The sequence below is a fragment of the Delphinapterus leucas genome, chromosome 12 (genome assembly GCF_059928025.1).
Source record: "Delphinapterus leucas isolate spDelLeu-1000000601 "Yukka" chromosome 12, BTC_Dleu_Yukka2, whole genome shotgun sequence".
NCBI classification, from domain to species: Eukaryota; Metazoa; Chordata; class Mammalia; order Artiodactyla; family Monodontidae; genus Delphinapterus; species Delphinapterus leucas.
This window is the reverse complement of record NC_143140.1, coordinates 65,210,399-65,235,172: the sequence shown is the minus strand read 5'-3', so window position 1 is coordinate 65,235,172 and position 24,774 is coordinate 65,210,399. Positions and strand designations below refer to the sequence as shown.

The window sequence follows — 24,774 nt, the reverse complement described above, 5'->3', positions numbered from 1 at the left end:
AAGATATGAAGATAGCACTCATTTTATTATATTCTTGGTAATTTAATAGATGTTGATTTACAAATCAGTTTATATATTAGAAGATAGCAGATTATGTGGGGCACGCCAAGGTTTGAAATGTTTACAATGCCAATAACTTTTCATGTTGAAAATTGTTCAGTTTAACCCGTCTTGAATCCTATGTTGACATGAATGCTAAGAGAATTATTACTGAATGTATTTTAGGAGATTGACTATATTTTCTCTTGTCTGTTTTATTTTCCCCCTCTTTTAAATGCTCCAAAGTTATCAAAGTTATTTGGGATGGAGAATAGGACTCCAGGTGCACTGCTGTCTTTCTAGCTTTCTTAAACCTCTTCCTCTTCCAGCCCATGTATATTTCCAGTTACCTTCTCTTTGGTCTCCAGGCTAGAGGTGTCCCTGCTGCTGTCCAAGACTAAACTCTTCTCTCGAGGTTTTGATCGTTTTTCTTTCTCTTCTAAACTACCTGACGTTCATTTTCCTTTTTCTCCTTTGTATCTTAAACCTCTCCCTACTTTGTCTTTCCTACCAAAAGCCTGCACCAAACAAAACAACCAGAACATCTCTGGTACATATATATCTTCCCGCAACCTGAACTTCTTCTTCTTTTTTTTAAAATTATCTACACGGTATTCTTTTTTTAAAAATAATTCTTTATTTCTTTATTTATTTTTGGCTCTGTTGGGTCTTCGTTTCTGTGCGAGGGCTTTCTCTAGTTGCGGCAAGCGGGGGCCCCTCTTCATCGCGGTGCGCGGGCCTCTCACTATCGCGCCCTCTCTTGTTGTGGAGCGCAGGCTCCAGATGCGCAGGCTCAGTAGTTGTGGCTCACGGGCCTAGTTGCTCCGCGGCATGTGGGATCTTCCCAGACCAGGGCTCGAACCCGTGTCCCCTGCATCGGCAGGCGGACTCTCAACCACTGCGCCACCAGGGAAGCCCTGCAGTGCTTTTATCTTTCATGATTCTGTGCCCTTCACTTACTGTTCCAATGGTGAGGGGTGTGCTTCTACCCGCTTACAATCGGCCCAGTAAGCTCCCCCTTCTCCTTCAAGGTCAGCTCAAATGTCACCGCGGGATGTCAGCTCAAATGTCACCTCGTCAAGTCAGTTGTACTGTTGAAATGTTTATTCCTATATTTTAGCTCTTATTCTCTTTGGGATATAGTTATTTATTTAAATACTCTTGCGCTGCTGGAGCCAAGTTTTACACAGGTGTGTATTGTCAGCAGCTATCAGTAGGCAAAGAGCAGTTCCTCATTGGATGAACAGATCTTAGCAAAACCTAAAAGTACAGAATTCAAGATCTCATAGGCACAGGTAATGGTGAATACTCTAGCTTAATGTTGTTTATTGTTTATGTTGTAAATATAAATGTTTTATCTTGGTTTATTGTTTTGGATGGGTAGGGGCTGTGGCTTGAGAATGTATTAGCACTTGTGCTTAGGGTTTTCTTTCATAATCCAAGTTCGGAGGGGTAAGTTTTAAAGATGAAGCTACGGAAAGAAAGGAGTGGAGCTAAGGTTTCAAATTATGGAGCTAATAAAGGTGTGGAGGGTTGGAAGTACACTGGATTCTCAGACAAGTGCCCAAACCATGTAGATGGCAGATATCAGGCTGAAGGTTGGCTATGATGCAGGTGAAGTGAGGAGGAGACCCCTAGATGGGGTTGTACCTCCCTAGGGCATGACGTGTAGCTGTGCACTGCATGTTGCATACACCTTAACATTTCCCCGGCTTGTCTCAAGTGCTCAACTTTCTACAACATGTTTTTGAAAAGAACTTGTGTTGACAGGTTTGATGTTTATGTGGTTCTAGTAGGGAGTGTTGGAAATCGTAGTGGCCATTTTAAAGGGAAAGAAAGAAAAGGAGGGAAATGATGGAGGGTAGATTAGGGTGGGGGAACAGTTTTCCTTCTACAAGTTGAGTAAAAAACCTAAATAAATGGTTGAAGATGACTATAGGTTGATATTTGACTTTTAAGAAATGTAATGATATATTCAACCATTTTGAGGAGAAAGCCTAGATGAATGTTTTTGATGATTGAAATTCTGTGTTTAATAGTAATTTGCATTCATTTAGCATTTTGCACTTTACCGGTAGCTATCGTGGTGGCTATCCTGTGATGCTCACAAGAATCCCATTATATAGGCAGGTTATCTCCTGGTACCTTCATTTTACAGACTTCGTTAGCTACGTGACAAAATGGAGACACGTCCAGACTGTTGGAGCATGAATTTAATGTTGCTGCAGATTGGGAAGAGTAAATAATTTCTCGGCAATGATCTCTTTATTTCGGAAACATAATTTTGGGGGGAGTGGGAAGGTGTAGGATTTTTCTTGGGTCTAGAGGGTGGGGCAGAGTTGGGGAGTTTTTGGGGTCTGCTGGATGTCTAGCATCAGGGCTCTCAGTTTCTTCTGGGCCTTGGACAGCCATAAAGGGTCTCTATTGCTGGTTGTCTCCTCAACAGTGTCTCGTCCCTTTCCTTCACATCCGGGCAGGGCAGTCTGCAGTAGGGAAAGGCAATGGAATTATTAGGCAGAATCTGACATCTCGTCTGGGTTCTGCTCCTGACTTACTGTGTAACCTGGACAAGTAACCTAACTTCTGGGTTTCAGGTTCCCTGTGTATGAAAGGCAAGAACTAGAGGTACATAAATGCTGAGATCTCTTTTGGTTCTATATTTCTTTATTCTATAAGAACCCCATTTTGCTCAGTCCTATGTAGGGTGTTGCACAGGTGCTAGTATGATTTTTGTTTCTGCTTTGCATGTGATGGGCATTGTGATAAGTACTTTTATTTTTTAATCCGTAAGGCAAGGAGGGTCATTACCATGTTATTAGCAGTAGCATTTGTTCATCTCAAATGAGAGACGAATGAGCCTAAACATTGTAATCCTGTAATGCCTTCCTTGTCCTCCCCAAGGGAGTTGTCCACTTTGCTGTGTCTTTCCTGTACCTCTGTTATAGCCCTTATCACATGTGGTATAATTATTTGTTTATATATCTGTCTTCCCTGCTAGACTGTGAATTCCCTGAGGGCTGGTGTGGGGAAGAACTTTCCAGTCCTAAGGGCATAGACCAGTGTCTGGGGTGAAGGAGGAACTCAGCAAATGTTTCTTAGATGTAAGTGGAATGAAAATAATACGCTTTAAAGTAAATGCTGGATTACTGTACTGGTCTGAATGTGTAATTCTAATAGTGATGCTTTTGAGTTTTGAAGTTAAAAAAAAGGGGGGGTGGATTAATTATTGCTTTGTCCTAACACTTTTTAGATGGTTTCAAAACATTAACTTTTTGTTTAGAGATTCCCAACCACCATCCCTTTATTCTTTTTCTTCCCTCCTGTACCTGTTCCTGCTCTCTCTCCAAACCCCCTGTAAAAATCTGGGGTCATACAGAACTTTCCTTTCCCAGAGTCTCATAAATCTGTAATACTTTCTAATGTTACATTTTACAAAATGTGGTAGGAAAGAGACTTTGTGAATGGCTCATGTGCAGTTGTGCAAATTATTCTGGGTTCAGAGCTTGAGAGAAGTTAAACTGCGCTGGTGCGTGGTCAAAAGATAACTTCGGCATAGAAGCCGTGGAAGTAGTGTAGTGGTTGTTTTGTTTGGTTTGTTTTTTTCTCTTTTGTTGACACCAGATAGCAATGATCCTACAAAACGTGGACTGTTAGAAAATTCCGTAGACCAGTTGAAGTTCATCCAGATTGAGAGAGTCGTAAAACTTTTCTCCATGTTTATTCAGGAAGGATAGTCTTGCATGATGATTGGTATATAGGAAGACTGGATTCTCTGTAAAATCATTAGAGTCAAAAGCAGAGGGGTGTTTGTTCGTTTTCTGCAGTACTTTTTAGGTTATTTTAGGGTTATGCCAGAACGTTGCGTTTGCTTTTTTTCTGGCTTGACAGATGATTACTTCTCACATGGAGGCTGGATGAATAGAGGTGGGAGACTGAAAGGAACCATCTTCCTCATTGTCTTTCTGTGACACTGAGAACTTTATTTCCTGCACAGAGCTTGTGTCCCTTATGGTTTTGGAGCTTTGAGTGACCATCAGGTTATTCCATCCTCCACATCTTATTCAGTTCCATTCCTTTTCCTCCAAGACAGGAAGTAGGACATATATATATATATATTTACTTATTTATTTGGCTGCGCTGGGTCTTACTTGTGGCACGTGGGATCTTCATTGCCGTGTGCGGGCTCTTTTAGTTGCCGCATGCAGGATCTAGTTCCCTGACCAGGGATCGAAGCCGGGCCCCCTACCTTGGGAGCGCAGAGTCTTAACCACTGGACCACCAGGGAAGTCCCAGGACAGTTTTAAAAAGTCAAGAAATTATGATACTGGGTTTGATTCTATTTACACATCAAACTCACATATACAAATATAGGAAACCCCTCCTCCCCCCCTGCTCCCAGCCAACTCCCTTGAATACTTAAAAAATAATATTCTGAGGATAAACGTCTAGTTCCCCTTTTTAATGGAGCAACAAAACAGTGTCAAAACGAGGGTATTTAGGACCTTTCTAAGACAGATGTAATGGATACACGTTCATATGAACGATTTTTTTATATTTAGACATTTGTGGATGTTTTAGCGTAAGTATTTTACGTACTTTAACATGTTTAAAATCTTATTGGAAATAATTTAAATGACCCTGGACCTCGTTTGTATTCAGTAACTTCTCTGCCAGTAACCCACTGAGTAACCTTATTTATAAGTTATTTCACTTCTTTGGGTTTAATTTACTCATTTGGAAAGCAAGGGTGTTGAAATTGAGGTAATGCAGCATTGGTGGAAAAGTGCATTGGCTTTGGAAGGTAACTATGCTCCCCACTATACCACCAGCGCCACTAGTGTTGGCTTTGAGGCAGAGCAAATTGGTGTAAATTCTGGCTTTACCACTTATTGGGTATATGAGTTTGGAAACTCATTTAAATTCTCTGGGTTCTCTTTTATCCACTGTATTAATGGTTTGTTCTTTTTCCAAAACATAGAGCCACAGAACTCACCTTCTGTCTTAATTCTCTTAACCTTTGTTCGAACCATGAGATTCTGATGTCTTATGGGCAGGATTGAAGCCAGCAGAAGACCTTGAGCAGTAGCATTGGGTTCTATAAGAAAGTAGCTGCCTTAGTCAGCTTGGGCTTCCATAACCAAAGGCCATATACTCTTTTGCTTAAACAGCAAGTCTATTTCTCATGCTTCTGGCGGCTGGAGGTCCAAGATCAAAGCGCCAGCTTGGTCAGTTTCTGGTGAGGACCCCCTTCTTGGCTTGTAGGTGGTTGCCTCATCTCTGTGTCCTCACATGGCAAGATGAGAGAAAGCGAGAGAGAACGAGCAAGCTGTCTGGTGTCCCTTCTTAGGCGACTAATTCCATCACGATGACCCTACCCTTATGGCCTCATCTAAATCTAATTATCTCTCGAAGGTCCCATCTCCAGATACTATCACTTTGAGGGTTAGTGCTTCAATACATGAATTTTGGGGGGGGATGCAGTTCAGTCGATGGAAGTAGGGGAGTTAGGAAGGCAGGAGGCACAGGGGTGATGAGAGATGCCTGGGACAGATTGTAGAGATCTACCAATGTCAGCTCCACTGGATCCAGTGCTCATGTCAGTAGTTCTGAGACTTCTGCATTCTATGGAGCAATACATTTTAGAAAAAGGTTTGGAGCCAGTATTTTTTCAAGTAAGCATATTGAAGTAAATCTGCCATTCTACTGCAGTTTTTATTGAAAAAATACAGCATTTAAACAATGTAGGAGGAATACAGTCTGAATAAAAGATGCTTTGAATTGAATAAAATTGGCTCTACTAAAAAACTCACCAAATTGCCCTTTTGTGAACCAGTGAAAACTTTGTGGTGGGTGGATAGTGAAGTTTACTTCCATTATATAGAATGTCTTTTTCTTTTTCTTTTTAATTTAAGTTTGTTTGTTCATTTTGGCAGAGGTTAATCTCTTCAGAGCTGCTACTGAAACATATTTTCATTAAGTTCCTGTAAAGCAAACCTTACCTTTTCTCTAGGAGCGATATCTTGTTTATTTAAGTATCTAATGTGTTTTATTCGTAATAAAAAACATCTTTCTTTTTTTTTTTTTAAGACTATGGTAGGTTAATGTGAACATATAATACTCATTGACTTAAGAATTGCTTGTTTGGGGAGCAGTATGGTACAGTAGCAGGGTCAAGTTATACAAATGCATACGTGGATCCAGCCATAAAGGGTCTGACTATCTTGGTCCTGATTTGTTAATGTAAATATCTATTCTGGGGGAAAAAACAAGCAGAATTTAAACTGCGGAAATGTAAAGGGGGGTGTGTGTTGGTATTGTAGAGTAAAGGAAGATAGGTTGTTTTTCAGATCTCTCTGACCTGAATCTTAAAATAAATATTTTCCTTTAGTGACTTTAAATTTTTGCTTCCATATGTAGTTGTATTCTTATGACAAATGGATGTAGGATTACCTTTTGTATCCATCATTGCTCAGTTTAGGATGACAGTATAATAATAAAACAGGAACTTATCAACTTTGTAACTATATGACGATACCTATAAATCTAGATTAAAATGAGCCTCCATTTACATACTGTGTGTGTGAATAAGCAAATAATTTTACAAATGAATCAAAATCCAGTTTTCAGTATTTAAAAATGAAATATCTATATGAGTGGTTTTTCAATACCAAAAATATATCAGTTTATAAATAAAGCTGATTAGACTATATGTAGTACACGTGTATCAGTACTTTTGGTGTCTATGGGTGGGTTAAAATGACACGAAATAAAAACAAAGTTGAGGGGTGCAAACCCAAAGCAATGTAAACACGATACAAAAAAATGAGGAAAGAATTCCTAGCAGTAGTAGAATAGTAAGCAGTTATAATCACAGGATTACAGTTGTACCATTAAAACTATTCTTTATGTAAAATGTTCTTCCTTTAGCGGGTAGAACCGGCAGCAGGAGGATGACTGTTTCTTTGACCCATGTGGATTTTCTAGCTGAGGAATGAAGTAACTTGGAACCTAGCTGGGCTTTTCTACTGAGCATGCCCTTTTCCAGCAGGGTCTGGCCTGGGTGGGGCCGGTCTTGCTCATTAAGCTGTTGGAAGCTGGATTTCCATCAGCTTTCCAGTCTTCTAATGACAGGGAACAGCAGACAACGGGCTCGATGTACTTTTTTAAAAGCTGAGTATGTATTTGAAGGGGGAGATTTTTAGGAAACTTCTGTTGTAACAGTTAGGTTTGGTGATACATGCTTGTTTGTTTTTGCTTTTGCAGAAAGTTTGCCTTTGGGACTATCAGTATCTAGGAGACTGAAAATTTGGATAATACTGATGTACAGAGTAGATGGAATCTGATTATGTGTACTATCTGGCAAGGGAATATATTCAGTTATATTTGAACCAAGCACTGTGAAACGTACGTATGTACTTTTAGACCATTTATTTGCAAAATTCAAATGTTGAATTTTGTTAGGTTATCTTTAACATAATTGCTTTTTTTGGTTTGACCTATGAGAATAATGAAGCCAGCTGGTTTTATATATTTGCCCTGCTGTTTCACAATTGATTTGTTCAGTGGTACAGTACACTATACGAAAGTTAATTATTCCTAAAGCACAGTGAGGACTATATGTAAGGTTAATAGTGTACAGTTATTTTTTTTAACATGTTAAAGGATGATAGATTTCAATTTAATTAGCATGAAGATGAAGCATTTTATAAATTAACTCCTTTGATTAAAAAATGTATTGTGGCTAGCAGAGATTTGAATTTGTTTTTAGAATCTGCAGATTAGTGGCCATTAAGAACTATCAAGAATTGTATATTGTTTTAATGCTGTCACAGCCTAAGTAAATATTAATTGAATAATAGGTATCAACATCTTTTACTGAATATTTAGTCTGTTGTCACATTGAAGAAATGTGAAAACTCATCGTGTTGCCCAGATTCAAGCATCCAGACTTAGAAAAAATTGTCTTCATGCTTTTTCTTGATATACTTTACCAGTCTAACAACCTTCCTTCAAAAAGAACCTTGCTTTGATGCTACTTTCTAACAAAGTGAAAAGCAGTACTACTGTGATGGCCAGATGACCTCTGTAAGTTCCTTCTTTATTGTTGACACTGCAGGGAATGTTTTTATAAGACTGAGGTAATTACCTAGTATTTTTTTGGGGGGTGCATGTATCCTTGTGAAGTTTAAGTTTTCTATTTTTAGGTTCAACAAAGAATTGTCTTTTCAAATTATTGGCAACTTGGGTGAGGGAATAGATGACTGTGGAGTTGATGCTGATGATCTGGACAGCCATTCATAGGACCCGCACCTCCCCTGTGGACCATCTCCTTTGGAGTGTTCCATTGCACGTTGTATGGTATATTGATGACCTATAGTTTAACGTCATAGCTGGATCACAAAGTTGGAAAGGGAAATTTTAAACTTTGACATTTTGTTGGCTTGAAATTCTTGGTGGATTCCAAGGGTTGAATGCTTGGCATATTCTCCAGCAGACTCCTCCACCAAATCACGTTTACAGATGTTGAATTTTGAGAATCTTACCTCCAAAGAAACAAATATATTTAGCCAAAGTAAAAACTTGTCCTGGCCAGCCCCACCTAAAAAGTAGTTATTTGAAGCTTTTGCTGAGTAGTTTTGAACTAAACCAATGCTCACAGTAGAACTACTTGGGGGAAAAAAGTTTTTAAGCATTCCAAATGGCATGTCTGTAATTCCATTGTAGTTACAGCTTTTCCCGCCTGGTGAACGTTGCTTTTATCATACCAGGCTTGTAGGGTCCACATGCTAACAGTCTATGGCACCTTCTGCTGACCGACTGGAAGACTGGCGTCAACACTGGGATCTGCTTACCTAAGCGAGAAAAATCGTTCAGTTTATAGTCTCATATTTTAAAAATACATGCTATGCGTTGACATAACTCTTTGGCAGTGCTGTAAATATTGTAAAATGGCAGAAGAGCTAATGACCAAAACTTAAAAAGTGAATTCTATATTTGACAAGGTTTAGATATTTACGCCTGTCAACTGCAGCATTCCAAAGCTTATGGAGAAGAGGATTTGAAAGCGCGAGATCAGTGTAGGCTCCAGCCTGGTGGCCTTGTCATAGTGTGGGGAGTTGATTGAGTCTGACAGGCTTTTGTCTTATGACCTATTAAAGTGCAGCGTCTGCAGCCTGTGCATTTATCCTGTGCAGTTAACCTTGGTGGATTTGTCATTAGCTTATTTGGGAAAAGCCTGCTGAACCGCTGTCATTTTTTAGCTAAAGAATTTAGAGTTCGATTCATAGAAAAATAGTATTAGACTGGTTGTAGATTACCACTTAATACTAAGTGAGTTTACGTCGTAGATTACCACTTAATACTAAGTGAGTTTACCGATGGGGCTGAGTAGGGATCCCATGCAGAAGGTAGTTGTGGGATGAGCTGAGACAAAGTATACTCCCTGGTATCTGTAACCACCAGGAGGGAATTTTGGTGGTGTTTTTGCTCTGTTTTGAGCCTGGTTATGTCATTATCAGAAGAAACTGCACATAAGTGTATTTTTCTTCTCTCTAGAATGTTCTATGTAATGATGGTGGTCCAAAGAAATGCTCCCCGAACACTAGAAACATCACAAAAGACATCGAGAAGCCACCGGATGCATAACAACAGTGCACTGGGAACATGCATTTACTCATCTGCACAGAAGATTCCCCCCTTCATGGGCGCAGAGGAGCAGATGCTGGGCAGGGAAGGGGTGTAGACAGGAAACATGACATCCTTGGGCTGGTCAAGCCAATTTTATTCCTGCCTTTCCCTATAAGTGAGGAAACTGCTGACCAAGATTGGAGATGTTTGTGTGTGACCAGCCTAGGAATTTAGTAAGAATCTTCCCATTCTGTTTTACCCTCCTTTGAAAACATTTCCTCAACTTTCAGAGAAATCTGTTTCCAAGTTCCCTGTTCCAACCCCTCCAGCAGAGAATTTAGGAATAATCTTTTTGGCCTACCTGTGTAGGCACCAGTATTATTGTTAGCAAAAGACAGCTTTTTGTTTTAACTCCACTCTGAGGAGAAGAAGGATAAAAAGCTAGCAAGGTTTCCTAAGGAACTATTAGGAAAAACTATAAGTTGTTTTTTTAATAGATACTTGATATACTTCTTAAAAGGTGTCTGGCTGCTCTAAAAGCTTAGGTTTTGAGTTTGTCCCACTTTGGAGAGCAGTCTGTACAGGGTAAGAGGTGGGTTTGTGAAGTATGCTGAATCGGAGGTTAGCAGAAATCGGTTTCTTTGAGGATCTAGAGATAATCTTAAACGTCATATACCAGGAAATGAGTTTTATTTTAGGTTATCTTAATGCTGCTGCTAAGCCGGAATAGACTGGAAGGCTTTTGCACCCAGACTGTTCTGAGGCCAGAACTATGTGACAGGGCAAGGTGACACCGTCACTTGTGGCAGTGTGGCATTCGGGTTGTCTCCAAGGAAGCCGACCACTTGTGCTGGGTTCACTTAATGCGTAAGATATTTTAATGCGTAAGTATTGCCTTCCTACTAAAGTGTTTATGTGCTTCAGTTTGTGCAGACTTCTGCTCAGTGAAAACTTTGTCTCCATATCTGCTCCTTTGTACCTCATCTACCCAGGGTCAACCGCCATTCCCCATAATCGCTGCTATTTTCTGTATGCATATACAGGCAAACATGTGCATGTGGGTTCACATATTTACACCTCCCACGCACTTTGCTTTCAACCCACAAGGTGTGGCATATCATATGTGCTATCTGAATCTTGCTTTCTATGCTTAACATGGTAACTTGGAGATATTTCTATAACAGGAGTAGAAACCTTCCTCTTTTTAATCCTTTATAGCTGCATAGTATTCTGTCGTATGAATGTAGCATAATGTCACTTGTTGATGGACATTGATCTTTTGCTGTTACAGGCAGTGTTATAGTGAATCATCCGTACATAATTTTACTCTTCTACTGGTAGCTCTCTGAGAATGCCTCTGTTGCCATAGTCTTGATCAATGATTACATAACTGAGCTTTTGGATTTTTCCATTCTGAATTTTTAGCTTGTATTTATTTTACTATGGGTGTGGTAAGCATCTTCTCATGGGTTCATGTGTCCCTTGTATTTCTTTTCTTCCTGTTAACTTCTGTACTCATCCAGTAGCCACTTCTTTCCCTATTGCGGGGGGTTGGTCAGCCTAGCCGACTTAATTTGTTTTGGAGTTTTTGATGTTGAGGGAATTTATAATCAGTACTATTTTATTTGGCTTTTTATTCAGATTACTTAAGTTTTGCTAGACAGCAAACATGTTTCTAGCAAATACAATTGAGAGTGAGAATTAAGTGCTCCTTAAAAAGCATGATGCCTATTTGTATTTTATGAGTGTTTAACCAAGCTTTCCCATGTGTGACTTCCTGAAGAGGTGACAGTGGTAGTTTTAAAGAAAACCATGTAAGCTTTTCAAAACTAATTTCAAAATCTAAATTACCAAAATTTCTGAATTAGTGACAAGTGGTTTAAATATATGTTAATGCTAATATTGGTACCTCTGTCCCCCACTAGGCTGGGAGTGGGCTTCTTTCATCTGTATTGCTGATATCTGGTACATATGCTATGAAAGTCCTCAGAAAACATTTGTTTTGAAAGAAGGGGCTTAGATAGTGATATAACCCACATCCTGAAAGTGGGTAAAACTTATCAGGGGCTCAATTAGAACATGTTGCTTAGGATTGTAAACTACCAAATGGTAGTAATAGCTTATTGATTTTTGTTTTTCAGCAAATAATGAACTTTAAGGAATTATGCTAGGTTCTGGTTATACAACAGTGGAGTTGTTTGGGATTGGTGGCAGGATTGCCTAAAGTCTCTGGAGCTGGATGGCCTGGGTCTGGATCCTGCCTCTTCCATTTATCGGTTGTGTAGCTCTGCCCATGTTATTTATCCTCCTTTTACCTTCTTCATCTGCAACGTGGGAGTAATTTTAGTTCCTACCTCAGAGGGTTGTGAATTAAAGGAATTGCGACATGCAGAGTCTCTGGAATAGTGCTCAACCGATAGCTCATATTATCATTATTTATTATTTCTGTCCTTACTGTTGATTCTATCACTACCATTAGTGAAGAAACAGATACAGTCCCTTCTTTTATAGAATCCCTATATGATGACAGTGGCCTGCCATTTATTATGAATTTATTATGTGCCGGGCACTTTATGTATAGCATCTAATTTAATCCTTAGAGTCACCGGTCAGGTGTGTATTAATATCCCTGTTTTGCTTATGAGGAAGCTGAGACTCAGTGACGCTAAATAACTTGTCCGTGGTTACGTGGCTAGTATGAAACAGAGCTGGAATTCTAATCCTGGTCTGTTTAGTTCCCAGACTTCATCTCCAAATTATCATGTTATTTTATCCAAAGATTAGTGCGTTTCGCACACAAAGAATGTAGCTCCAGCTCTGGCCTTTACAAAAATCAGGGCCCCATCTGAGAGAAGGAATTTGAGCAAATGCAGTTCATCAGTAATTCTGACCAATACAACTCAGTGTGCATAGTTGATTAATGAAGAGCCAGCAGTGTTCTGGATGTCTCTGTCACCTTGGTGAGGGTGCGCTGTCAGAGTGCCCAATATGACAAGGTTTATATGCATTTTGATTATGAGAATGATGTGCAGTATTGTGACCCTTGACGATTTATGCACAGCCTCCGGTATACTGAGCTCCAGGGAAGGGCAGCTCTTCCTAGGATGACCTAGTTGCTTGTGGAGGAGACTGCCTGGCACAGATTTCTTTCTTGACTTGATGAGAACAGCAGGGGCTTGCTATTAACAAATAATATTGTTAGCAATTATCTTGGGTGTTACTTGACTTGGACATTGTAGAGAATAATGCCTTGGTCTTCTTTTTTTTTAATTTTTATTTATTTTTGGCTGTGTTGGGTCGTTGCTGCGCGTGGGCTTTCTCTAGTTGTGGAGAGCGGGGGCTACTCTTCATTGCGGTGCGAGGGTTCTCGGGTGTGCGGGCTTCAGTAGTTGTGGCACACGGGCTCAGTAGTTGTGGCTTGTGGGCTCTAGAGCACAGGCTCAGTAGTTGTGGCGCATGGGCTTAGTTGCTCTGCGGCATGTGGGATCTTCCCAGACCAGGGCTCGAACCCACGTCTCCCTGAATTGGCAGGTGGATTCTTAACCACTGCGCCACCAGCGAAGCCCTGCCTTTGTTTTCATATACCCTCCTCTCCAATATATGAAGGAGGGGAACCTTACACTTTGAACTCTAAGATAGTTTAATTTGTTTCATTTTTATTTAGAGTTGTTAGAATGAAGAATTAATGGTTTATCTCACTAACATTAACTCAAATACTAGGTTTTTAAAAATTGAGCATCTGAAAAAAGTGGAACATTTCGACAACCATGGCTCTTAGACGTGAGGGCCGTAAAACGCAGTGGGGAGTAATAATTAACTGAGATGTTCTGCATGTGCTCCCAGTTTCTTAGGGCTTATTTTCTAATGCTTACTCAGGTTACACAGAGGCTAATAGTGGCTGCAAGTAACCGCACCCCCGGCTTAATCGTTTAAACCGTAGGGGAGTATGTTTTCTCACATAACAGGAAGCTCAAACGCTGGACCTGGCCACGTGTAGCATGCGCAGTGGGCTGGTCCTCTTCTCTGTGACCCTCTCGCCAATGCCCTCTACTATATGTTACTTTGTCTTTAGACCATCGCCTCTCATGGATTATTCAAGATGGTAACAGCCTTTCTAGGAATCATGTATACAGTGTTCAGAAGAAGAAGAGGGGCCGTCTCATGGCTCTTTTTTTAGAAGGAGGAATCTTTCCCCAGGAGCCCCCACCAGCAGACCTTTTACATGTCTTTTTGGCAAAGGGAAGGGGAACTACCGTGATTGCCCTAGACCAGCAGACCATTACCTTGTGGCCTAACCTGGAGCCAGCCTCCACTGGCACGCAGCGGGAAAAGCGAGAAAAGCTGAACAAAATTTGAGTTCTGTTAAAAAGTAGAAAGGTTGGAGGAAAATTCATGCTCTGAATGTAACCCGATCCTGCCTAGACTTGAATTAGTAAAGGGCTACAGTTTCCTATCTTTTGTATATGTGGTTTTAATTTAAACCAGATGTTTGCTTATATCTTTATAGAAATAGTTCTGTCTCTCTTATAGGTCCTTTACCCTTTAAAGAAACCAAACAAGTGATATAATGTGTTATTAAGGTAACTAGGGTGGGCAGCTTTGAATTATGTAAAAAGTAACTCTTGTTTATCCTCACCATATAGATAATTTAAACTAACATAACAGTCCCTTTGGAATGTAGTTGTACTTATTTGGATATGGGATATAGTATTTTCTAGACCTTTTGACACTTAAGAAAAATAAACCTACAAGGGAGAGGAATTACTTGCAGTCAGCTTTCAGCCTGCCTGTTTTTGTTATTCCTTCTCCCTCTCCAGATATTTCTTTTTCCTGTTTCCTCCCTTTCCTCCTCCTCCTTTTCCCTCCTTCGCTTTTTTTTTTGTGGTACGCGGCCCTCTCACTGTTGTGGCCTCTCCCGTTGCGGAGCACAGGCTCCGGACGCACAGGCTCAGCGGCCATGGTTCACGGGCCCAGCCGCTCCGCGGCATGTGGGATCCTCCCGGACCGGGGCACGAACCCGTGTCCCCTGCATCGGCAGGCGGACTCTCAACCACTGCGCCACCAGGGAAGCCCCCCCTTCCCTTTTTAAAAACATGTTGGCTATTATTTGAGAAGCATCACTCTTATTACTTCCTAAGCAGAGTTAGGTGGTTGCTGAATCATTCCTTTCTTGGGGTTGCTGTTTTGTTTCTCTCACAGCCAGCGCTTTAAGGGAAGGTTGTCGGGCTATTAAAAGCCCTTTTCTTGGGATACAGTCTGTTTGGGGAGATGAACATAAGCAAGTGATCGTAGGTATCAGAAAGTGGCTCACCATATCCTCTGCCCGGTCACACGACGGATAAAAACAGGATTTGTCAGAGTGGAAAATGACCGAATTGGAACTGTGTACACGTTGCCAGTATTTTTAAAGTTTAATTGTTATTTGTCACACAATTTTGTTCCTGCCTCAAAACTCAAAGGAAAGCCTCTCTCCATACCTGCATTTTCAAGTTTAGAAATGCGTATTTCCCCCTTTTGTAAATCTTCAGTCCCCTAACGAATGGATTGAGCTCTGTTGATAGAAATCAAAGACCTCCTGTTGCTTGTGATCTCAGCAGAGGATGGGAGCCACTCAGCTGGCAGCAGCACCTAACCCTGTTCAGGGATTTTACTCACAGTGAGGTCTCTTAGAGTAGCACTGGTTCTCTCAAGGTTTTAAGGAAACATCTGGACCCAATAATTAGCATGAACTTCTTGCTTGAAGTTCTTTGTATGAGTGTGTAGAGTTGTGCATGTATCTTCTTGCTTGGCTTTGCTTGCTGTTGTGCTGTGATTAAGGGCTAGCGCTTTCCAGCAGCATAATGTTACAGGGTAGGTGGTTTAAGCTAGTGGTAGTGACAGCACCTTGGAACTTACCTCCTTTTTTAAGCATCAGAAAAAAGAATAGTTTCTCATAACGCAGCTCCGTACCTGAACAGTGCTGATTCTCTACTGATGATGGTTTTCTGCTTGGTTGTGTGTTAAATGATGCATGCTTTTTTCTCACGGAGCTGTTACAATAATGAACACTTTTGTCAATCCGGATGGAGCATGCCAACATGGTAATTGTGTTAAAACCACATGACTGTGTAATGGGCTGGCTGTTCACAGCAGTGTTCTTTTTGGTTGCTGGTAAGTAGAGAGGTCTTTACTTAGTATGTTATATAACTATACTAATGATGAATTTTAGATATTTGTAATTAAAGCTTAGTGGAATGAGCATTGCTTGAGTTTGGGAAACTAGTTCTTTCTGTTTTTGGCTTTGCCCACCTGGCTTTGTGATCTCAGGCAAATCTCTTAGTCGTTCTGAGTCTCAGTTTCCTTGTTGTTAAGATAAAATGAGGGTATTAGGCCAGATGATCTCACAACACTCATTCAGTAAATATCTTTCTGGTGCCCCTTATGTGCCAGTCTAGATGCTGGGAACATAGCAGTGAAAAAAAGAGAAAGATCCTGAGATCCCAGCCCTCAGGGGGCTTTCATTTTAGTAGAGGGCTGCAGGAGTTTCCATTTTAGTGGGCAGTGGTATTTAAAGGCTTATCCACATTGGAAACTCTGAGCGCTACAGGCGTGATAATTATGGTAAACTGATGTGCTATAATCATGTTTTCTTGATGGTGGTAATTTGTTCAAGAAACCATTTTGTCAACAAAGAAGATGGTGTTTAGGTTTGATTTAAACACTGTTGGCCTCTTGAAACTATTTTAAGAATGTACTTATTTACATAAATTGTATCTACCCTTATTGTTGAATATTTACAATCCAATTAGCCATTTCCATTGTATTTTATCTTGTAATTTCCCTTTGCATGGACAGCACTGCTCAGCTCTAAAGTTCATAAAACTTAAAAGTCTTGCGAGTACAGTTGTGGTTGAGGAGGACTGCCTTGTGAGAGTCAGTGGTGTGGTGTGGTTTACCTGTGCTCTTTGTGTCTGTAGTAGCACCTTGTCTTTTTTTTTTTTTTTTTAATTTTATTTATTTATTTTTGGCTGTGTTGGGTCTTCGTTGCTGCGCGCGGGGGCTACTCTTTCTTGCGGTGCATGGGCTTCTCATTGCGGTGGCTTCTCTTGCTGCGGAGCACGGGCTCTAGGCACGTGGGCTTCAGTAGTTGTGGCACGTGGGCTTCAGTAGTTGTGGCACGCGAGCTCAGTAGTTGTGGCTCATGGGCTCTAGAGTGCAGGCTCAGTAGTTGTGGCTCACGGGCTTAGTTGCTCCACGGCATGTGGGATCTTCCCAGACCAGGGCTCGAACCTGTGTCCCCTGCATTGGCAGGCAGATTCTTAACCACTGTGCCACGAGGGAAGCCCTTGTCTTTGGTTTTGATCCATCAGCTCAGTTGTGATTACATGGCCAGGTAATAACCTTCAAATATGATTTTCTTGGTGGTGGGAACTCACTGGTATATTTCTTATTGGGGGAGGGGCAGGGCTAATTATAGCAAATCACAGAATAGATTCATGTTGTTCTGTAGTCGTTTTGACAGACTGGCATGAATCTTCTTTGAGGACTAAGCCAAGGGCTCTGGTTGATTCCTTCTTTCATACACAGTGGAGTTGTGACTGCATTACAAAGTACAGGTGTGCACAGCTGTGTGGTCCTCCATTCAGTGGCCTTGGACAAGTCACTTAACTTCTACTCTTCCATTATTACTGTAAAATGGGACTAATACCTACGCTGTAGGCTGCTGTGAGGAGCAGAAACCCTAAGCGTGGTGTCTGACCCGGTGAGCAGTGAGTGATAGAGCTTAGGACGAAAATGCAGATATTAACGCTTTTAACATAATAGTGGGAACTTTCGTTTTACATTTCATGGCTTCTGAAATGTTTTGACCCAAAATCAGCTTTAGTTGATCAGTCTCCAGATTGTTTCTCACAGCCAAAGTAATTAGAGAGCCGCCAGTTATCTTGGTTAGCTCAGACAAGGGTGAGGCATTTTTGTTTTAATTTTACCAGGGTATTGATTCAGCTCTCAAAATGCAATTAGAGAATATGTGCTGAAAGTCAACTTTGGTCACTTCATGATCAATGTAAATAATATTTTCCACTTAATTGGTACCTGTAAAATGGTACCTTAAAGAAGGAAAAAAGATTTTCTGTGCAATATGGAGCCAGTTCAAGTACTCTTCAGGGTCTTACTGGAAGACATGATTTTGAACTTCAAGTGCATAAGAATAAGATGTAAGATTGGACATGTGTATGTTATAGTTACATAACTGTTTACTCTTCTGTAGCGTTGCCCTCAAGGACAGTACTGTCCCCTGATCTCCCTGTCTCACTGTGTATTTCTTCTCACCCTTATGCCTTTTCCCTCTGCCTGGCCCTTAAATGTTGGTGGTTATAAGTGTTCTCTTCAGGGCCCTCTAAGCTCGAACTATACTTTTCTTCTAGGCGGCGTCAATGTCACTTGTGCTTTTAGCTATCACTCATGTGATGACAACTCCCAAATCTGTATCTCTAGTGCGTATTTGGTCTCCTTTTAAGACCTGTGTGTCAAGTGGCCACAGACTTCTCAGTCGCAATGAACTAAAAATCAAGTTTAATTGTGTCAACCAGACCTTCTTTTCCTCGGGTTCCCTATTTCTATGATGGTTCTACCATCACCCAGGCTCTCATAACCTGGGACTTTTCCTGGACTCTTGCTTCTCTTTGACTTGCTATTTTCAGTTAGACACCACGTCATGTCCAGTCTTTGTCTTTACCATTTGATTCATTTCTTATCCTATACCTCACTGCTTCCTCCAGAGCACAGACCATTATCTTATCATGCCTGGATTATAGCACCAGCCTCCTGGATGCCTTTCTGTTTCATTCTTTTCTCTCATCCTGTACTTTACAGCAAGGCTGGGCTATCCCAAATGTGAATTGGATTACTTTACTCCTCTACTTAAAGTGCTTCTATGACTTCTCATTGCCTTTAAATCAACCTCCAGACCTTTCTTAGCATGACATGTAAAACCTTTTATGTTCTGGCTCCTGTCTACTTCTCCTACTTCATCATTAGCAATTCACTGTCCTCCTTCCCTCACATCCCCACTCACAAGCCCCCACTTCGCTTGTACAGTGTTTTGTTGTTCAGTACTTGTAGTTTCCTACAGGAGGAATATCCTCGTGTTTCTACACCCTTGCCTATGCCTGGCACGTGCTTCCCATTTTGATTCTCTTCCCTGAATAATGAATACTCATTATTTTAAAGCAACTCAAATGTCAGCTTTTGCAGAAAGGCTTGCCTAATGACTCGCTTCTCCTAATCCACGTTAAGGGTTTGTGCTGTGCTTTTTAAGCAGCATGCTCTTCATTTATCTATACGCCGACTCTGCTAGCTCCTTGAAGGTAGTCTTTTATTCATGTGCCTGGGACTTGGCATATTGTAGGGGCCCATTAAATATAGGCTGACTGACTGACTGAATGTTTTTATGCTTGCCTATTACAAGTATGTAACAATTGAAAAGTTATTAATTTTTAATTGAGATATCACCCCTTTACAGTTCAGTGGTTTTGAGTATATTCACAAGGCTGTTCAACCATCACCGCTGTCAAATTCCAGAATATTTTCATCACCCCCCAAAGAAACCCTGTACCCATTAACAGTTGCTCCCATTCTCGCCTCCTTCCAGCCCTTTGCAACCACTAATCTACTTCTTGTCTCTGTGGATTTGCCTTTTCTGGAAATTTTATACAAATGGCCTTTTGTATCTGGCTTTTCCTTAGCATAATGTTTTCAAGGTTCAGTAGTCTTCCTTTTCAAGACTACTTAATTTTCTATTGTATGGATGTATCACATTTTGTTTATCCATCCATTAGTTGGTGGGCATTTGGATTGTTTACATTTTTTGACTGTTATAAATAATGCTGTTAGAAACGTTCATTTACAAGTTTTGTGGTAAACATACGTTTTCATTTCTCTTGGGTATATACCTAGGAGTGGAAATTGCTGGGTCATACAGTAACTTTATGTTTAATTTTTTGATGAACTGCCAAACTGCTTTTCAGAGTGGCTGTACCATTTTACATTCTTGCCAGCAATGTTCCAAAATTTCCAACAACCTCACCAGTACTTGTTACTGTCTGCCTTTGATTATAGCCATACTAGCGGATGTGAAGTGGTATCTCATAGTGGTTTTGATTTACATTTCCCTAATGACTAATAATGTTCAGCATCATTTCAGGTTCTTATTGGTCACTTTTTCTTTGGAGAAATTCTACTCAAATCCTTTGCCCATCAAGAAAATTTCTTTTTTTGGTCTTTATTGTTGAGTTGTAAGAGTTCTTTTTATATTCTGAATACGGGGCTCCTCAGATATATGATTTGCGAAAGACGGTGAATAATATTTTAAGAAACAAGTATAGTCCTGATACGTGCTACAACACGGATGAACCTTGAAAATGTCATGCTAAGAGAAAATGCCACAAGTTGTATGATTCCATTTATTTGAAATGTCAAATAGGCAAATCTATACAGACTGAAAGTAGTTTAGTGATTTCCATGGGCTGCAGGAAGGAGAGGCTGGAGAGTAACTATTAATGGTACAGTGTTTCTTTTGGGGATGATGAAAGTGTTCTAGGATTAAACAGTGGTGATGGTTGCACAACCTTTTGAATATGCTTAGAATCACTAACTGTACAGTTTAAAAGGGTGAATTTTATGGAATGTGAATTATATGTCAAATCTTTAAAAAGAAAAATCAAGTGTATTTTATTTTTTGAACTTTTCAAGTTTGTACCACTTTTGAAGATAGCTGTGAAATTTCCCATTAGTCAGGGTGCCAGGCCTTTGAGTATTTTTATCCTTGGCAAGAGAGGAGACAGTGTGCTGTGTCTGCTGTCCCTGCCTATTGTTTCTTTTTTTTGTGGCACGCAGGCCTCTCACTGTTGCGGCCTCTCCCGTTGCGGAGCACAGGCTCCGGACGCGCAGGCCCAGCGGCCACGGCTCACGGGCCTAGCCGCTCTGCGGCACGTGGGATCCTCCTGGACTGGGGCACGAACCCGTGTCCCCTGCATCGGCAGGTGGACTGTCAACCACAGCGCCACCAGGGAAGCCCTATTGTTTTTTATTAAAAATTTTTTTTTCATTTTTTAATTGAAGTATAGTTGATGTACAATATTATGTAAGTTACAGGTGTACAACATAGTCACGATTTTTAAAGGTTATATTCCATTAATAATTATTATAAAATACTGGCAATATTCCCTGTGTTGTACAGTATATCCTTGTAGTTTATTTATTTTATGCATAGTAGTTTGTACTTCTTAATCCCTTACCCCTATCCTGCCCCTCCTCCTTTCCTTGTCCCCACTGGTAACCACTAGTTTGTTTGCTATATCTATGAGTCTCTTACTTTTTTGTTATATTCACTGATCTGTTTTATTTTTTAGATTCCACATATAAGTGATAACATACAGTATTTATCTTTTTCTGTCTGACTTATTTCACTTAATACCCTCCAAATCCATCCATGTTGTTGCACATGACAAAATTTCATTCTTTTTTATGGCTGAGGAGTATTCCATTGTAGATATACACTGCATCTTCTGTATCCATTCTTCTGTTGATGGACACTTAGGTTGCTTCCACATCTTGGCAATTGTAAATAATGCTGCAATGAACATTGGGGTGCATGTATCTTTTCAAATTGGTGTTTTGCTTTTTGGGGATATATGCCCAGGAGTAGAATTGCTGGATCGTATGGTAGTTCTACTTTTAGATTTTTGAGAAACCTCTCTACTGTTTTCCACAGTGGCTGCACCAATTTCCATTCCCACCAGCAGTGTATGAGGGTTCCCTTTTCTCCACATCCTCGTCAGCATTCGTTATTTGTGTTCTTTTTGAAGATAGCCATTCTCACGGGTGTGAGGTGATATCTCATTGTGTTTTTAATTTTATTTCTCCGATTAACGATGTTGAGCATCTTTTCAAGTGCCTGCCTGTTGTTTTTTTATGTCAGTGGTGCTACTGTTCTTCTAAACTCCCTCTTTGCTTGTGTAAAATTTAGACAGCCTGATACTTTGAGATTTAATTTCAATTTTGTTTTCATTAGTTATGATAGGATTGATTATTAGATGCATTTCCCCCCCACCCCTATGATGTCTTCATTTGGTTCAGTTTGGGACCCTTAGATACTTTTCTTACAATCACATATACTAGGAAAACTGTCTATGAGGTTGGGTGGGATGGAGGTTGGGAGTTTTGATTATAGTTTTAGTGCCTTTCTTAGAAGACTAATTTTTGCATTAGAATAGTGATGGTGAATTATGGGATTTAATATTGGAACAAAAAAGAAGATATTTTTGTTCCAGATTTAGTTACCTCGCAATTAAGCCCCCAACGCTTAAAATTCATTTTTATAATAACTAACATTTTAAAAAGTTTTGGTTTTAATGTGTGAAATTGCAGTGAAATGTGTCTCAGAATTTTCTAGCATTATCAGTAACATTTTCATATTGTAGAATAAGGAATACCAAGTATAGAGGAAAGTAATTTTCCTTAAAAAATTGAATTTTCCTGAAAAAGTTGAATTTTTGGGGTGAATTATTGTTTATAGCTAGATGAAATCAAACAAAAGTAATCTTTCTAGAGCTTTTGATGTTTTGAAGTTTTCTCTGTACAGAATCGGAGAGTTAATTCTATTGTGGTGCTAGTTTTGGTTCTTTGATTCTGATAGAGAATTATAAACTTTAAGGGAAGCAGTCTCCTTTGTCTCTTGTGCTTCTGAACCTTCTTTTTCTAAATTTGTTTCCTCCCTGTCATCTTTCTGCCATTCCCCTTCCCACCCTTCCTTACCCTGCCCCTTGCCTCCAAACTAAAACTGGGAGAGTTTGTAAAATAACCTTTGGTGATTTTGTTTTGTTTATAGAATAAGCTGTGACCATGACTACTGAAGTGGGCTCCGCATCTGAAGTGAAGAAAGAATCTGACCAGTTAGGAGCAGATGCAACCAAGGAGAAACTGAAAGAAGTAGCAGAAAATCAGAATCAGTCATCTGATCCAGAGGAGGAAAAAGGTTCCCAGTCACCTCCTCCAGCTGAAAGCCAAAGTAGTCCACGCCGCCAGAAGAAAGAGAAAGATCCATCTGAGAGCAGGGGGATTTCTCGATTCATACCCCCGTGGCTTAAGAAACAAAAGTCCTATAACTTAGTAGTGGCCAAAGACGGAGGAGATAAAAAAGAGCCTACCCAAGCTGTTGAGGAAGAGCAGATTTTAGATAAGGAGGAATCTCTTCCTGAAGAAGAAAGGCAGGCCAAGGGTGATGCTGAAGAAACAGCCCAGAGAAAACAACAGGAGATCAAGGTCGACGTCAAGGAAGAGAAACCTGTGGTGAGCAGTCTGGAGACACAAAGTGTGTTTGAGAAGTGATTGGAAGTGAAAGCATTGATGGAGTAACCATGTTAACAAAAAGGATTTGTTTTGAATCATTTTCAGTGATCTTATATTAAGATACTGCTTTGGCTTACTGTATCTGGAATATGGGTCTCAGAGGGTCTACCACAGCCCTCTCCTGTTATTCCTTTTAAAACTTTCAAAATAATAAAGCAAAAAAAATCCCCTGTATATGCAGATCATAAAAAAGTCATATCTGTTCATTTTAGGGTTAGACAGGTACTCTCAGAATCCTTCTACCTCTCCTTTTAAATAATATGCACCTTTGTATCTGATTTATTTAGGGGTTCAGTGGATAGGAAGAAGTAGATTTGTATGTGTGTGCCTTTTGGTTGCCTGATGAAGCCTCGGTTTTGCCATGGTATGGAATTGTAATTAGAAATATTATTTGACATGGTATTTAAATTGTGGTTGCTGGGACGTAGTTTCTTTTACTCATTTAATGCTGACGTTGCCAAATTGGCAAAATGAGAAAATTGGAGGTGGATTGGGGGAAAGAAAATGTAGGAAAATACCCCTTCTGGCAAAGTTTTTGAAGTCTTTTAGGCTCGCAGTGTTTATAACAATAACAGTTCTTACTTAAGATTTTCCTTTTTTGTGTGTTGCCTTCTGCAAATTGGTCACCTTTAGTATGAACTTAATTTTTTTTCCTCCACAGCCTGTTGAAGAAGTAAGTAAAGAGAGAGAAGAGGAGAATGTAAAGGAAATACAGGAGGACAAATCAGATGAAGCAGCAAAAAGGGAGACAAAGGAAGTTCAGACCAATGAGCTAAAAGCAGAGAAGGCCTCTCAGAAAGCCACCAAGAAGACCAAAACTGTTCAGTGCAAAGTGACCCTCCTAGATGGCACCGAGTACAGCTGTGACCTGGAGGTGAGACTGGGAGCTGATAGGAGAACTATCTTGATGTGTGGAATGACAGGTAAAAGTATCGTCTGCCCTTATTTGTGGCCTGGCACAGTGAATAGATTTTGTGTTCCTATAAGAAAGATAGTTTGTCGCAATTCTGCATTAAAGAAAAAGCAAAACAAGAAAACATAGAAGAGGGTCATCCTTTCCATTAGAGACGATAGTTCCTGACCCTTAAGGGTAAGCAGGGCCGATGTTCTGCCAGGCTGCACTGGTCATGTGTATTGGCTGGTGTCTGTTGTGGATGGGCATTAAATAGTTTGAATATTACCCATGGCCATAAGTGTTTCACTTGAGGAGAAACATTGCACTAGGTTGAAATTTCAGCAGTTTAATCCCAAGTGTTTTCATCCCGAGACAGACAATGATTTAAAATCTAGCTTATTTAATTTAGTTTCATTTAATTAAAAAACACTCTTGATTTGCAAAGCATATAATTGATTAGCACTGATGCTGACCAAAGCCAATGTAATTTTTTAAAAGCATTTAATGCCTTATTTTATGACAATCAAAAGAGCCTGTTGCTTTTCATAGCTAAATTACTTTATTTACATGACGTATAGTAATAGCTAATGTTTACTGAAGAACTGTGTGAAGAACTTTGAATGAGTTACCTCGTGTAATATTTATAAGACTCTGTATGAGGTAGGTATTATTATGGGTATTCCCATTGTAAAATGAGGGAATGTAAGCTTTAAAGAGGTTAAATAACTTGCCCAAAGTTTCCCAGCTAGTTAGTGGTTGAACCAGGATTCCAACCCCAGCAGTTTGACTGTGGAGGTCGTGGACCTGACTGCTGAACTACTAAG

The 24,774-nt window shown here is 40.1% G+C and overlaps 1 protein-coding gene across 5 annotated transcripts in view; it reads left to right on the top strand.

Annotated features, from left to right (window-relative positions):
* Positions 1-24,774, top strand: part of EPB41L2 (erythrocyte membrane protein band 4.1 like 2) — a 211,885-nt gene that overhangs the window by 77,715 nt on the left and 109,396 nt on the right. For 3 of the 5 annotated variants that reach the window (XM_022556562.3, XM_022556536.3, XM_089921996.1), the window contains 2 exons: positions 22,535-22,995; positions 23,717-23,929. In XM_022556562.3, coding sequence (XP_022412270.1) covers positions 22,549-22,995; positions 23,717-23,929 — 660 coding nt within the window. In that variant the 5' untranslated portion in view covers positions 22,535-22,548. Of the gene's footprint in view, positions 1-10,293; positions 10,551-22,534; positions 22,996-23,716; positions 23,930-24,774 lie in introns of those variants that run through there. The other 2 variants (XM_089921998.1, XM_089921997.1) reach the window with 2 other exon arrangements.